We start from the raw sequence: 15,474 nt of genomic DNA on the forward strand, positions 1-15,474 counted from the left end.
GAGCATATGGTCAAAACGCCAAATACTTCATAAATTTTTTGTGTCTGGATGGGATTCAATCTAATGTCTTTAGCAAAAATGTCAGGATTCCGTAGCATTGGTTAAGTATCTGAAAAACCAATAGGTAAGTAATTGCTATATATGAAATGATTTAATAACCTTACAGCGCTGTAGTTTATTAAATTAAAGGACGGAAAGGGGCTGGCTCTCATGATCAGAGGCTCCTGGCCACGCCTGATTATTAGGCAGAGGTCTCTATAGACATCTTTGGATCCTTTGGTGGGATCGTAAGCGTCATAAGCTGCATCCGATATCTTCAATGACTCCTGGGATAACATGTCTCCAAAGAAGGACCACATGGATAGATGCCCCAAGGCGAGCAGCATGAGGATTGCAAACTGGACCACCACCTTGGGATCCTTGCGGGCCTCCATGGCCTCTAAAACTGATATGGACACCAAGGAAAAGTTAACCCCCATTTGCATTATGAGGGTACCGTGAAAAACGTTGTTGGTTCGATCTAAAATTCTATTCAAAGGTTTTTAGGTGCAAGAGGAAAAGCTGATTTTCCAATTTTAAATACTAACTCCACAATCTTCTGATGAAGCCTGACCAAGCGACTCGTCTCCATTCGCAGCTCTGCAAGGCCATTATTATTTCGGTGAATTTGGCGTAGTTCCAGGCATAAAACTTCGATGGCAAAAGTTATTTCCGCATAAATACAAACAGACAGCCCCTCAATGCACAAAAGCCAAGTCAGAGCATACGCTGAAAAGTAGCTCTGAAACACATAGATTATAAGGTGGCTAATGGGGTGAAGCGATCTTTCGTGCCATTGAAAAGGAAAGGCTGCATGAAAGGGAAGGTTCTGCTGATGAACCCACATGGGTGACGTTATGAGTAACAATATGAAAACACACAAGAAGAACGACCATGATGAGGCCAAAAAGAAAGCCATCACGAAGTACCAACGTTTGCCAGTTTTATAATCCACTGCGTTAGGACCTTTCTGTGCCCAAGGATGAAATGCATCCAGTTCATTGATCACCTGGTCAAGGTCATCGCCATACCAGTGAAAATAGTAAACCTTAAACACAATAAAAAATGCCTGCAAGTAGAAATATAAGTTACTTAATAAGTTATAAACATAATAATATTTTCTTACCCCAAGTATGAAAGCAAAATCCCGTCCCATTTCAACATGATTCCCAATCGATTCCACAAATCCATAGCACATTGAAGCGAAAAAAACGAAGAGTTGAATTTTTACTAAAGTGTGCCACGTAGATCGGTAGGGCAACTGGCGTTCCTCCGTCGTAGTAAACAATACCATTGCCCTGCAAACAACATTTATGGATTTTAGCTGAAAATATATATTCTTTCTTCAGACTTCATCTGCTCCCGCCAATAGTGAAGTGAGGAGTGGCTGGACTCCAGCAGTGGATCGCGGTAAATCCTCCAGCCGATCTTAAAAAACTTCACAAAACGATGGATACTGCCTCGTAAATCCATTTCCAAACACCTCTGGTTTTTAAGTGCTGTAGGGGCTCTATGTGAGGCGTGTTAAATATTGCAACTGATGGTCACTGGAAAAAATATTCAATTTTTTTATGATAATTACATATATGCAAAATGAATTTAATAAGTTTTTCCTGTGTGATGATAATGGGCTAAAATGTTTCACCGTTTATAGTAATTACTAGGCGAGAACTTGGCATCTGCTTTGCCAGGCGCTAATCGCTTTCACATTGCCACATGTGGAATTAGTTGCTGCAAGTTTTCTGATAATTTATTTCGCGCAACTGAACATCAATAATGGAGCAGTATATAAAAATGAAAAACGATTCAATTTCGATTTCGGTGGAGATCTCTGCTGAACTTACAAGCCGAAAAAGTGAAAGTTGGCATTGTTATAAAATAATTTTTTTTCTTCCCTTCACCACGGCGATGAAAGCAGCATCTGCAGAGCTGGAAATATTTAGGTTGCCCGGTCAAGAAGGAATATTTATGCCATTTATGACACGAAAGGCCCTCCGAACGTGCTGTCCGCAGATTGCAGCATTTTTGCATATTTGCAGCACGAAGCCGGCGAAACGAAATGAAATGCAAAAAAAAACCGTCTCGGAGCAGATAAAGCCCGGCTTAGACGCAAGGCAAGTTCAGTGGAGTGGAGTGCAGTGGAGTGGAGTGTTTTTGGACGGAGGGCGCAGCTCGGCGCAATCGAAAGCGAAAGATTTGGGGTCCGATATGAACATATGGTCATATGGTCATATGGATCGGAGCATTCAGTTCGCGGTCCTCAATCCGTGGGTGGCGGCGGGTGAATGGGGCATTTGCATATTGGAACGATTGAACTGCTCCTCGGACAACAGAGACCAACAAGATCGTCTGACAAAAAGTGAGATCCGTGCGGCTTTCCTCCTCGGAGGCATCGAAAATGTCATGCGGTTTTATGACTTCATTAGCGACAGCCACCAGAAGCCACAAGGAATTTAATGGAAACTCCTCCTGGCTTCATACAAACAAATTTGAGGGACATTTTCGTGCCTTGATGAGAGGCAAATGAGGGGGAAAACTAATCAGAGGAGCAGCTAGGCTACGACCAGCTCCAGCTCCAATCTGGAGGCCATGTCACGAGTCCATGGCAACGATTCGGCGGCGATGATGATGTGCATATGGGGCTGCCTAATAATGAAGTCGTGCATGGCATTTGTCCTGCTTGGTTCGACTCCGATGATTAAGTGGCCCGGCCACCGAATCCGGACCGACTGTCTTTTCGACACCTTTTCGCTGTTACTTCTTTTTTTTTTTGTTTCGCGGGAATTGGCGCATGTCAGCAAATTGGGTGTACAAAAAGCGGCCTTAGAATCGGGGCCTGTTAACTGGGTCGGTTATTGTCGTCGATTTACAATGTCACACGATTTTGGCCACTCGATTGGGATCTTAAGTTTTGCCCGACAGCAGAGGAAGCAAAGCATGTCAGGGTAATTAAGATGTAGTGCTAGATGGAATGTCATATAAATACTAATAAAAACTAGTTTAAAGCAATGTTTTAAGAACCTCTTGAACACACATTTTGTATACCTTTCCCAAGTGTACTTGACTGCATTTGAACCCATTTAAGTGCTGCGTCGCAACTCAGATTCATACTTGCGAGTGCGTCTCAGAAGTTTCACTTCTAGGCGCTTGGGCTCTCAATAACCAACTTTGCCGCGGCCCCTCGACAAGCCCCCACAATGAGCGATATTGTGCGGAGATAATAAACCATACAAATAACTGAGCTGGTCCCGAAGCTGCCACTGACATCCCTGACTTCTGCCGACGATAATGTCGTCGTCTTGGCCCGGCTTGGCTCGTTGAATGTCGACAGGCGAATCATCAGCCTATCGACGTTGCACTTTTGCCTTCTAAAGTGCATCTTATGCCGTGCCCCACTTCCCTGGCCACAGTTTGCCAGTTGGTGGCACATCTAACCAGCTCCTAAGCCCGGGCGCATGCATCATCATTATCATCAACGTAGCCAGCTGCATGCAAGCGAAAATCCAACTACTGCGCATGAATGAATCACGTCGCAGTCCGAGTCCACCGAGATCGCTGTTCAGATGCAAAACTTGCAGCTTGGCAACTGCATCTCATGCCAATCGTCTAGCGAAAGTCGCGACAAAACTCTCCCAATCCCCAGTACCCAATCCCCAAAACCCCCAGCCCCTTCGCATTCCCGATCCCCCTGGTTTTTAGCTCCATCGATGCAGTCGGTCCTGTGTAGCCATAATGATGAATTAGGCTGCTGTCATGTCATGACAAAGGCGCTGCATGCAATTTAGATGGAAAACGGCCAAGAAGTGGGATCTTCAGCGGCTCACGGGGAGCAGACGGAGAAGTCGTCTAAGTAAATAAACACAAGCGAAATGCAATTGCAATAACGAATATTCAAATGCAAGTAGGAAGTGGCTTTTGAATGAGCCACAACGAGAAAAAGAAACTGCAGTCTGACAAATCGCTTGCTGTTCAACTTTGTCGCCGGACTGTGGGGTCTATTTCGTTTACCTGATAAAATATCAAGAAAATCTTCAAAAATTACTCCTATGCATATATTAGTAACACTTATATATTTTATTTTTATTTTATATTTATGCTAATTTTAGCTAGTAAATAAATTATAGTTGTGAATACTGTTGAGTAAGCCCACTGTTTCTAACTGTGCCGCCGAAATCCAGGCTAAATTTTGGTAAGCTTTTCACTTTTCGTGGCCAAAACTAACAGGTTTTTGCTCGTGCACATGCAAATGCTAGTGAGTTGGATATTGTTTATTGACCTAATCCGTTGGCGTTGGCTAATTAATTTGGGCTCCTTGTCGTTGGCAATTAGTGCGGCCCAGGAAGATGACATGTTTTATGCCATGTTGTCGTGGCAAATGAAGTTATTCGCCTCGTCCATGCGGCCAGAATGTCAGGATCGTAGCCCCACAGACCCTCAGACGCTTGGCCCCATCGCTGCGAAGGTTAATTGCCAACAATAAGATTCAATCAAGCTAATGACGGTGCAGTCAAACGCCAGCCAGGGACCAGCAGCCAACATCCATCGGTTTGGAAGAAAACCAGCCTTCAGCTGCCAGCTCCCAGTTTCCAGAGCTCCCCACACAATTGCAATTTATGAGCCCAATCTTCGAGCGGTTGGGAAACAGTATTGCAAGTTGCATCGGGTGCAGTGGCGACCTTTTGGGGTTGCATGCATAAAATGCAGGCTCCTTGCGGAACTTTCTTTAAGTGGCCCCAAAATGTTCGATATCATTTGCAGACTTGGGGTTGATTTAATAAAGCTTTAAGTGTTTTAATGCATTTAGCGCTATTGTCCTAATTATGTTTCTGTTAGTAATGATCTAGAACTGAAATTAAAAGCCACAATAAATCTACTCCAACGTGTTTGCTAGTATAGTTAGAATTGAATAGCACTGCTTTAGAATCTGCAAAGGCAACTGATCAATTAAGTGTAGAAGACATCTCTGAATATTACTTACAAACATGTAGTTCTCTAGATTGAAAGGGGGAAATGGAGTTGCCCTCATGATTAGTGGCTTTTGAGCTCTCTGAATAAAGAAACAAAATTGCCGGTGGATGGTCCTGGAACCAACATTCGGGTCATAGGCTTCGTACACAGCCAAAGCCACTTGCTTCGATTCCTCCGAAAACATATCCCCGAATTTCGACCAGTACGAGAGGTGTCCCAGAGTCATTAGCAGGATAACCATATACTCGGCTGCCACTTGAGGATCCCTTTTGGCTGCCAGTACCTCAAAAAGTGACAATGAGACGAGCAGAAAGTTAATCAACATTTGCATGATAAAAGCGCCGTTGAAAATGTGGTTGCAGCGATCTGTAAGTCTGTTTATAAAAAGATATATTTATAGTAGTGCATAGCTTAAGGATAGATACCTACAGGATGATTTGCTGATGGAAATTGGTCATTCGACAAAGCTCCCTGAAAAGCATCTCTTCATCGCCCTGGCAAAGTTCCTGCAGATTTTGTAGTTCGATGCACAAAACCCTTAAAGCAGAAGTTAGCTCGAAAAATATGGACACACCCATGTTCTCCACAACACCAAGCCAAATCAGGAAGTACAACATGGTGGTGCTTTGTGATACATAGATGATGACATGGGCAATCGGGTGCTTCGCTGGATCGTGAAGTTGAAAGGGCCAGGCGACGTGAAAGGGCAATATCTGCGATTCAATCCAAAAAGGTGTGGATAGTTTGATCAGCATAAACAGTATTAGACAGGTAAACCAAGAAATGACCAAGGCCATAAACAATAGGAAACGCAAACGCTTGGTTTCCTGCACTTCCTTCCATCCAGGCCCTTTTATACTCCAATGATAGATGTCCTCGAGGTCATCGATTATGACATCGATCTCATCAGCATATTGAGCAAAGAACACCAGTCTGAAGCAAATAAATATGGTCTGAGGATGTAAAATGGTTATGATATAAGATGGTCAAGGGTAACGTTTTCTGCTAACCGTTATGATGAAGACCAGATCTCGACCCAGATTGACAGTATCACCGATGTGTTCACGGGCACCATAAAACAGAGATGCCATGGAAATGACTAGTTGAATCAAAACGAAATATTGCCAGGCCACAACTCTGGACTGACGACGTGCCTCCGAGTTCGTGTAAAAACCTAAAGCTCTGTAAGAAAAGATGTTACTTTAATGCTATAAATTCTTTTAAAATCATACTTCAGCTGGTCGCGAGTCCAGTAGGCGATGATGTGTCGGGATTTCGCCTGGGGAGCCTTGAAAACAGCCCAACTTTCGAAAAACGGCCCCAACAATCGAACCCAATTTGCATTTTTCCGCTCACTCTGCAGCTCGGTCATCTTTCAATCCCGATCCAATACAAATAGTAGGTGTGTGTCTGATGACCTGAAATGGTTAACTGTTTTATACGCATACGAGGTGTGGAATTACTGAATAAATAACGATGGAACTTACTGCTCATTATGGCAAATGGCTGGCCGAGAACTTTGCAGCTGCCACGGCCTGGGAAATGGGGATTGGGGAATGGGAAATGAGGATTGGGGCACGGAAAATGGGAAATAGTAAATGGGAAAACTCATATTTGCAACTGCAATTATTGGCGAATACTCGCGAATGACGTCCACTTAAAATCCAAGGAGCAGTCTTCGAGTGCCAGCTCCGATTATCGGAGGAGAGCCTCTCTGTGTTGCCACTCTGCCATTGTGGGCCCATTGTTGTTTGGATCCCCGTTCCGAATGCATGTTACCAGTCTTTTGGTTGGATTTCTAGCCGGGTCGGCATCGAAAGGCAAATTTGCACACTCGGTGCGGTTCTGCAACAATGTTTGCACTTTTCTTTCGTTATCGTGCGTTCTGCTGGCTTTTCCCCGCTCCATTTAAGGCAAACCGAAATGCATTTTACAGTTTTACCTTTTGCAAATCTCTAACGGCCTGCCAAACGAACAAAATATTGCCTTGGCCAAATTTGGTAGCCCCAAAATCGAAGGTGGAGTGGCTATGCACTTTAAAAAACATCACTTAAGGTCGGCAGTATCAGCAAAGTAAATCTTTCGCCCTTCATAAAGGAATATATAATTTAGGCACCAAACTTTGTAAATAAATAAGTAAATGATATAGAGAAATTTTAGCTAAAACTTCTGGCTCAACATACTTCAGTTAATTGCTTTTAGAAAGTAGGATATTACTTTAAGTATTTCTTTAAGTTGTATTTAAAGTAAAGGCCAAAAGATACGTATTGTTTGAGTGTGGTACGTCTGGTGAGCCTGGAGCGACTTTTGACTTTTACTATCGTATCTCGCTCCACATGAGGCTCACATCACCCACACTGGCTGGGACTTATTAATCTGGATAGCATTTAGTGAGGACTTGTCGCCGCATATTTGGCTAGTGGCTGAGATGTGGAAACTGGACTTGGATTGGATGTGGCAGATACGTTTGGAACTTGTCCGGTGAATGTCGTTCGCTTCATTAAGGCCACAAAACAGCGAACATCAAACGGCAAACGGCAAACTGCAAACGGCGAACGACAAACGACAAACGTCACAGCAATCAGACAGACAGACAACTCTGCCAATTTCCATCAAAAGTAGTAGGTAGTGGTAGGTTTTCGGCTAGACCAAAACAAACATCGATCGATTTTGGGAACTGACTGCGATGGAGCTTTCGCTTTGAGCAAAATTGCGGCTCAAGTACAGGTAGCACTACAATTTGCGCGCTTGTCAAGTGTACGACAACATTACGCGCAATTGTTCAATGTCAACGCATTTGATGAGCATGAAATGCCTTTGCCGTTGCCTTTGTGGATGGATTGCTCTTGTCAGGGAATCTGTTTCTGCTGCTGCTGCTGTTGCTGTTGCTGATTCTGATTCAGAGGTTCGGGTTCTGCCTTTGGCGCGTCTTGTCCAAATGCATTGCTCCTGTCCCCGCCAAAGGCTCCCTAACCATCCATTGTCCCTGCCATTCAGAGAGTGCGGTCGTCACCAGGAGGCTGCAATTCCCATGTGCTGCCATGTTCTGTGTGATAACGAAGCCAGCTCCTCCGAGCTGCTCCATGGCTCCATTGTCGCTGGCACTCTGTCCTGTGCCGCGGTGTACTCCATTACGTCCGTTGGCCATCCGTCCGCTGGCCATGACAACACTGACAATCAAAAATGCGCCGTATGAACTCAATTAAGGTTGCTCCTAGGGAGACCAGCTGGGCTTAGAACGACGATCTGCTCGGCAATGGCAACTCGGAATGATTCAAACAGGTCATTTTGTAGCTTTTTCTAAAATAACTAGTCTTCAGAGTTGTAAAGTTTAAATGGAGTATTCCGATTATACAGTCATGCACAATTTGATGTATCCACTGGACTTTACTATTGTAATAACCACGACTTAACTATCATAAAACCCACAACGAATGGCTATAACCGATAGTCCTGTGGAATCCACATAAAATTAACCTTAAGATGCCTCTTGATCGGATCAAGTCGGTTATCAAACTTCACAACTGCCTATTTGGATTTCGCCCATATCGTGGATGGATCCATAAATACTCCCAGATCCACAGCCCGCGGCAGCTGCAACGCCCCAAATATTGCCAGCTTCAAATTTGAAAGGCCAACTTTTATTACAATTGATAATAGACGCAGTGATGCAGTGGGGCAAGAGATTGCTCGGCGGAGAGTTTCAAGTGATTTTTCGGTTAATAAATGCATCAAAACGCTGTATCTAAAGCACCTTTATGTCGTATAATTAATCACAATTATATATTTCTATGGTCCGAGTAAATGGCCGGCACAATGGCCAACAAAGCAAAACGGCTTTGACTCCGTGGCGCCACGGGGGTTCCCCGATATCGCGGGTTCAGCGGCAAGCGGCAAGTTGGCCAAGCGGCGCACTAAAATTTTATGACTCTATTATGAGCGTGGCGGTCAAGTTCTGCAGCAGCTCCGGCGACTTCTTCTTCCAGCCTTTCGCCCCCCTCCCGATTTCCCAGCTCCATTGTGGTGGTGGTGGAGGTGGGGGCCTCTAGAACAATAGGTTCCAGAGGTGGCCCTGCTCCTGACCCTCGTCTCACTCTCTCCGGCGCTGTTTGCATTTGCTCTCGAGTGGATGCCACAGATTTCAGCACTCAGATTATGCAACACACAAACACACTTGGCGTAATTTATAACTGAGCTAAAATAGCTGAGGAAAAACCTCAGAGGCAACAACAAAAAAAATTGAAAGCCAAAGAAAATCTGGGAAAATACAAAAAAATTTACAAAATATAATGCACACAAATTTGCGTCGCCCCGCGGCCTTAGAAAAAACTGCGCGCCTCTTCGTAAAGTGTTGCTGCACTGAGAAATATTTGTTAGTCGTCCTTAGGAAATGTAAACAATATTGTTTTATTAATAGTGATCTCATTTTAGATAATACAAATTAACTTAAAATTATTTTATTGTAGTTAATTGACTGCATGAAGTGGTAATATGCGGATAATCTCAACAAATTAACAGTTTAATTAATGTTTAAACATACAAATAATATAATATATTGTTGAATCTGCCAAATATCATTTTTACAGTATGGATTGCGTTGGCCACTCTGACCCCGGCACATGTGGTGGTGCCACCTTCCAGCCAAGTGTCTCCCGCTGCCACGCCCCCCAGCCCCCAAGTCGGGTGCTGCTGTTGTCGTCGCGCTACAATAAACTGCATTCCTGGGATATTAATCACAGCGGCACTCGACTGCACTCGACCACTACCAGTGCACTCCACTCCAATCCACTGTATGCTACACAGTGCACTGCATTTTGCGATTTTGCGGCACTCGACGCTTATGAATAACTCCTGACTGCAGGCGACTTGAGTCCGAGCTGCTGGCTTAAAGTTCGAGCCGGGCTAATGAAAGCTGTGCGGACACATCTATTGGCCACAGTGCTCTGCAAATATTGGCCAGACACAACAACAGTTTGTCACTGGTGGTTTTTGTTTTTTTTGGGGGCCAGGACATCGGCGCGCCATCACAACATAATCCACTCGAACGCTGAATATTTATTAGCAATATGCGATGTACGAGAGTATTTGCCTTCGATTGGATTCGATGCAGCCCGTTCATGCGCAAACCGCTAAGCAAATGCAGCTCGCGTTCGATCGATTGATAATGGCATCGGACCGGCAACGTCGGCCAGGCCAAAAACACCTAGCCAACGGGCTCATGCCACTGCAACAATACAACAGTGCAACACTGCAACAGTGCAACACTGCAGCAGTGCAACATGCAAACTAAGGATAGGTCCCGAACCCGCTCCCCATGCACAGGGAAAAGCATAGTACATGGATATTAGCCAGTGCAATCTTGATTTATTTGTGCTGCCTTGTCCAACTATATATATTAGATTAACATACTTTACAGCCCGAATAATGTGTTTAAAATCAATGCCTATAAACGAGGACTGCAAAATGTAATATAATAATAAAACCAGGCAGTTGTGATACGAAAGATGGGTAATAAAATGAAATCAATATCAATATGCATACAATTCATAATCATTAGTTATTTGATGTTATACAAACCAAGTTAAAAGAAGTTAATTTCCGTTTTATGATTGTTTATTTGAAGCATTTGTGTTTGAAGCGTGTTAACTATGCTAAATTTGTCTGTAAAATGTTAGATTTTTTTGTTATAAAGTAGAGTATTTCCCGCAGTGTGGGAGTGTGCTCCCAGCTCCATCGCCAGTCCCACCGCCGAAACACAATTAATATTTATGACCTTGCCCGCCTGATATATTTGCCTGGGCGCACACACGTAAATGCTGCGATTTATCATACGGCCGCGCTCGCAGTTCGCTGGGCTGGTAAATGGAGAGGGGATTGGGGATTGGGGACTTTGGATTTGGGGAGCTGGTATGGTTGCTAGTATGGCCGATATGGCCGCAAGGATAATAGAACTGTTAACATGGGAATAAAATTTCGAATAAAATGCAATAGATTTCATCTAAATGGCTCGCCATGGCCGAGCGCTTTGCACTGCACTACACACAAATGCAAATGCGAGAATCGTTGGGAAAATTGGGAAAATTTCCATGAAATTGCCCTTTTTGGTATTTAATTAATTCAAACGTCACTAATTAGCTGCCAAAAAAACGCAGCCATGTCAAAACGAAGCCAACCTGCCGCTCCCCCTCCCTGCCCCCCTGCCACTCATGACCCCTGCGCGACCTCACCCTGCGAACCCACCTGAACTCGCTCTCCCAAAAGCGGCGAGGGCCGCCTCACCTGGGGGCAGGTAATTAAGTCAACTCCCGTTGGAGGAACAGCAGCGCCAGCCACCACCAAAACAGCCAGAACTCATCGAGCGATGGGGATGCGAAGGGATGGTACCCTGTAAGTAAATGAAACTTAATAAGAAATCAAATAATAAGCAAAATATATATTAACAAATTCAGTAAAAAATTACATTTTTTAATTTCTTGTTTTATTAAATGAAATTTAATTTATTGCCGAAAAAACTTATACTCTTATACTCTTAAAGTAACTTTATACAGAAAACTTAGTACCACATAAAGTGCCATGTGGTACCATATTAAGTGACAAGAAATTACACATTCCAAAATTTTAGAAAATATTTCCCAGTTTTCCCTCATACATGATAGACATAAGTGCACACCCCAAGTCCCCCTTGCTACCCTGTATGTAACCACCTCGCCTGCTTTTCTTCGGCAAGTGCATGCATATTTTAGCATGAAAATATTCATAATTAAAGTGCGTGAGTCTCGGGGTCGCTCCTCTGGTGGTTGCTGTGTGTGTGCTTGTGTGTATTATTGTAATGGCATAATTAATTTATTAATTAGTTTTGTTTTCGTTTGCCAGTGCCTTGCTCCCGCTTCCTCACTCTTGTAAGCCAGAAACCAAAAACCCGCTGAAGCGTAAGCCATCTCCGCGGGAGGCGTTGTATGAACTCGGTAACTCGGCTGCTGGTATATAAATATAAGGCGCGTAATTGGAGCTGCCCACGCACAGGGTCCCCTTGTCAGGGCCAAGAAAACTGATTCCTGAACTGGCCCAGACCCAGACATTCAGTTGGCCAAGTTGGTTCAGTTGGTTCAAGGCAGTCAACAGTAGCTGCGACAACAATTAAATGCCCCCCTCGCGATGTGCGCAATTAACAAGTCGCAGTCGAAAACAGATTTTTATATGCAACTTGCAATGCTGCGGCGCTTTTCATTGCATTGGTTATGTGAGCAATGCGGCATTGGCAAAAAAAAACAAAAAAATAAAAACAAAAAACACAACGACGACCTCCATGGTTGCCAAAGTCGAATGCACGGCAGGCAGGCAGACAATTGAAAAATTGTCGCCAGGTCTTAGCCAAGAGTCGCCGGGAGTTTGAGCCCGGCTTTCATAGGCTTTCATACCTGTCGCGCATACCCCGAATCCCATTCGAATTGACTGACGACGATTGTTTTTCATTTGCCATACGCTCTCCGTTCCTTTTCGATTTGTGCGAACATTTATTTTCGGAGGCACTGTGCCCGCCGTCCTGTGTCGTTTTAGCCAGCTCACCTTCCATGTTGGCCTGCCTGCCTCATTGTCATCTGCGTTTGGAAATTCATTCTGAAAGAACCGAAGACCAGTCGATTCATATTATTCTAGTAACTTCTCTGTTTTAAGTGGAGTTCTAGCATGAAGCTATATTTCTCTGGATCATTTTAAACATAATTTTAGTTTAAATAATTTCGTGGTGTAGCTGGGAAGTCAGTGAAGCCCAAGTCAATGAATGTGAAAGGAATTCGAGGCACGAACTAGGCTTGTTCTGTGCGCAAATCAATGGAATATTTTTTGATGACTTTTCGGAATGATGGTCCCGGAATGAGGAACTTTAAATCGAAGCCTGAGCAATTGCAATTTCCATAGGCCACCTCCCATCCCCCACGAAAACAAAAACCCCATATTCACTGTCAAAGACGGGTCTTTGTATCTGCCCCAGAGGCGCCTAAAACACTCAGATAACCGATAATCGCCGTCTCGAGCAGAACTCATTCAGTTTCTGCCGCGGTTGTGCAACTTGTGCAACTTGTGATCTTGCAGATCGTCGGAATCCAAAGAATTGAGACAATTATTTGCACATTGTGTACGGCGGAGACAAGTTCTGTATGGGGCTGGCCTTTTGTCAGAGCCATTCGCATGCGTGAGATGCTGCCGCCAGAAATTTGCGAAATTCATTAAATAAAAGTCGTGAAGACCCTCCGCCAGTCGTTGCCGCTTTCCCAACTAACCAGTCCTCCTGCAAAACACACAAACTGTTCGGAAATATTTGACAAAACGCCACTTGCGAGATGCCGCCGAACGTTGACTTTGTCCATTTTGGGATGCCGGCCACGAAATGCGGTAGGTAGTTTTTCTGCCAAGTTCAAGTTCGTATGTTTTAGCCAGCAACTTCAATTGGAAAGTTTCTTCGGTTTTTTTTGGTAGATAGAACTTTGAGGAACTTTGGTCCCAATTCAGCAGTTCCAGTTTGATTTCATTTGCCGCACCACGCCCTTTTCATGTCCGTTTCGGCTGTTAATTGAATCCCTGCTGTTGTGGGGCTGCAAAAGCGAAATTTCATGGCAAAAACTAGCATTAGTCACTCAAAACAGTGTAGTCAAGTTGGCCTGCAGCTTGGCGCTTGCCGCTTGCCTCTTGCCTCTTGCCGCTTGTTGCGGCCTTGAGCCGGAAGTCTGGACCCGGTCTGGTCCATCTCCTGCGGGTATTAGACACGTTGCATGTTTATGCAAATGCCCGACTGTCTGAGTGCTGCGGCGTCTGCTCTTCTGCTTTTCTGCCCCACGGGGCGCGAAAGGCACACTTGTCTACGACCCGCCTGGCAATTAGCCAAAGTTTAGGCAACTCCCTGGCTCATTTCGGGCCCATCAAGGTGTTGGCCCAAACACTTGCACCCCGGGCCACCACAACAGCTGCCAGTCTCGTGCTGGCCCAAAAAAAAGCTACAAAAAAAAACAGAAAATAAAAATAACATTCATATGTATCGAGAACGGGGAACATATGTTCCTGCTCCAGATAGAATTTCCAATAAGGCAAATCTAAAATGCAAACACTGCCCTCTCTCCGTTCGTTTGTCCGTCCGGTGGCACAAAATATAAAATTACAAATGGCAAAAATATTGGCGGACGAGGGTCAAGCGACTGCTGCCTGCCTCATTTATTTGCGCTGCATTTCCTGGCCTGGAAACAGCCACTCTGGCAGCAGGGGCCAACTTGTTAGTCCTGATGGTGAACGTTGAACGTTGAACGCTGAACGTTGAACGCTGAACGCTGAACGCTGAACCTGAACCTGCGGTTGTGGCAAGTTGCAAAATTCATGCGCATGTTTGTGCCTCATTTTTGGACATTTCGCAACGACGTCGGCGACATCGACGCTGCCAGGGCCAAAGTTGCAATGCGTTTGTGCGAAACAGCAGCCGATCCCCGCCAGCCATCCCTCCATCCCTCGCCGCGTTGCGATTCCAGTCCCAGCTCCAATTCCGAGTCGCATCCGTGTCGCATCCCATGTCGGACACAACGCATAGATATGTGAGCAGCATCCACAAAACACTGAACAAAAAAGGTCAGATAAATGTTAGGAAATGCATTTCATTTATGCACTTTCCAAGTTACAGTTCCTTTCAATAGCAACAGTTTTGCTTACACTCCACTTCATTTGATTATGTTCCATAGTCATCGCACTAAGACATACCTTTTCTTATTGCACATAGTTCCTTTTTTTCCCAGTGCAGCTGTACATATTATGCATATATACACATGTAGGGTATAAACTCATTCAATGTATTTGGCTGTTTATCTGTTTGCTTTGGCGTGTTTGTTTGTTTGCGCTTAGCTCGCACATCGTTTTCAAAAATCGAAATTGAAATATGAGCCCCCAGAGCTGGGATCCTATATGGCGAGTATATTGCGGGCAATCCTCTGCTGCAGTTGTTAGCATCGTTGCTGTAGCAATTCTTGGTGTTTATGCCAAATATATTTTATCTAAAACAGAGGCAAGTGCCAGAGTTTAAATGCCAACGGAGGATATCAGCGAAGGATACAAGCCAAGCGAGTTGATGATGAGCTTCTCTGCCGGATCGGATTCCACCTTCTTTTTCCCCGGTTTTTTATGGATACCCAAATGAGCCTCATTTCGTGTTGTGTACGCATTGATTTTCTGGCTGTATGGTATTATGTGGGGCTGTTAAATTAATTTTAATATTATATCTCGCTGGGCGCACACAAAAGAAGGCAAACATTTTAACATTTTTATAAATGCATCATTACAATGCGTTTTATTGGCAGACCGGCGAGATGAGATGAGATGTGAATGTGAATGTGAATGTGAATGTGGGCAGAATACTGCTCTCGTATGGATTACTGATTTATGGCACTCGACTATTCATTAAAGAGCCGAATTTTAAGCATTGATTTTATTCGA

At 44.3% G+C, this 15,474-nt stretch overlaps 2 protein-coding genes across 2 annotated transcripts; both read right to left on the bottom strand.

Annotated features, from left to right (window-relative positions):
• Positions 1-55: 55 nt before the first annotated feature.
• On the bottom strand, positions 56-1,512 carry LOC122617753 (putative odorant receptor 65b). Its single transcript, XM_043793730.1, has 5 exons — positions 1,391-1,512; positions 1,166-1,337; positions 588-1,108; positions 165-528; positions 56-109 (listed from the first exon to the last, which is right to left on the bottom strand). Exons 1-5 carry the CDS (start codon positions 1,510-1,512, stop codon positions 56-58), a joined length of 1,233 nt encoding a protein of 410 aa, XP_043649665.1.
• A 3,397-nt stretch (positions 1,513-4,909) lies between these two features.
• On the bottom strand, positions 4,910-6,379 carry LOC122617685 (odorant receptor 65a). The gene is made up of 5 exons (XM_043793635.1): positions 6,240-6,379; positions 6,018-6,189; positions 5,437-5,960; positions 5,018-5,381; positions 4,910-4,963 (listed from the first exon to the last, which is right to left on the bottom strand). Exons 1-5 carry the CDS (start codon positions 6,377-6,379, stop codon positions 4,910-4,912), a joined length of 1,254 nt encoding a protein of 417 aa, XP_043649570.1.
• Between the last annotated feature and the right edge of the window lie 9,095 nt (positions 6,380-15,474).

This window comes from Drosophila teissieri, chromosome 3L (genome assembly GCF_016746235.2).
Source record: "Drosophila teissieri strain GT53w chromosome 3L, Prin_Dtei_1.1, whole genome shotgun sequence".
In the NCBI taxonomy this organism is placed as follows: domain Eukaryota; kingdom Metazoa; phylum Arthropoda; class Insecta; order Diptera; family Drosophilidae; genus Drosophila; species Drosophila teissieri.

Excerpts from the sequence above, each read along its gene's own strand:
- LOC122617685 (XM_043793635.1), bottom strand. The coding sequence starts at position 6,379 with ATGACCGAGCTGCAGAGTGAGCGGAAAAATGCAAATTGGGTTCGATTG. Across the intron at positions 6,190-6,239 it reads TGGACTCGCGACCAGCTGAA|AGCTTTAGGTTTTTACACGA; the intron begins GTATGATTTTAA and ends CTTTTCTTACAG. Across the intron at positions 4,964-5,017 it reads ATCTAGAGAACTACATGTTT|ATTCTAAAGCAGTGCTATTC; the intron begins GTAAGTAATATT and ends TTGCCTTTGCAG.
- LOC122617753 (XM_043793730.1), bottom strand. The coding sequence starts at position 1,512 with ATGGATTTACGAGGCAGTATCCATCGTTTTGTGAAGTTTTTTAAGATC. Across the intron at positions 529-587 it reads CTTCATCAGAAGATTGTGGA|AATTTTAGATCGAACCAACA; the intron begins GTTAGTATTTAA and ends ACCTTTGAATAG. Across the intron at positions 110-164 it reads ATTTAATAAACTACAGCGCT|ATACTTAACCAATGCTACGG; the intron begins GTAAGGTTATTA and ends TTGGTTTTTCAG.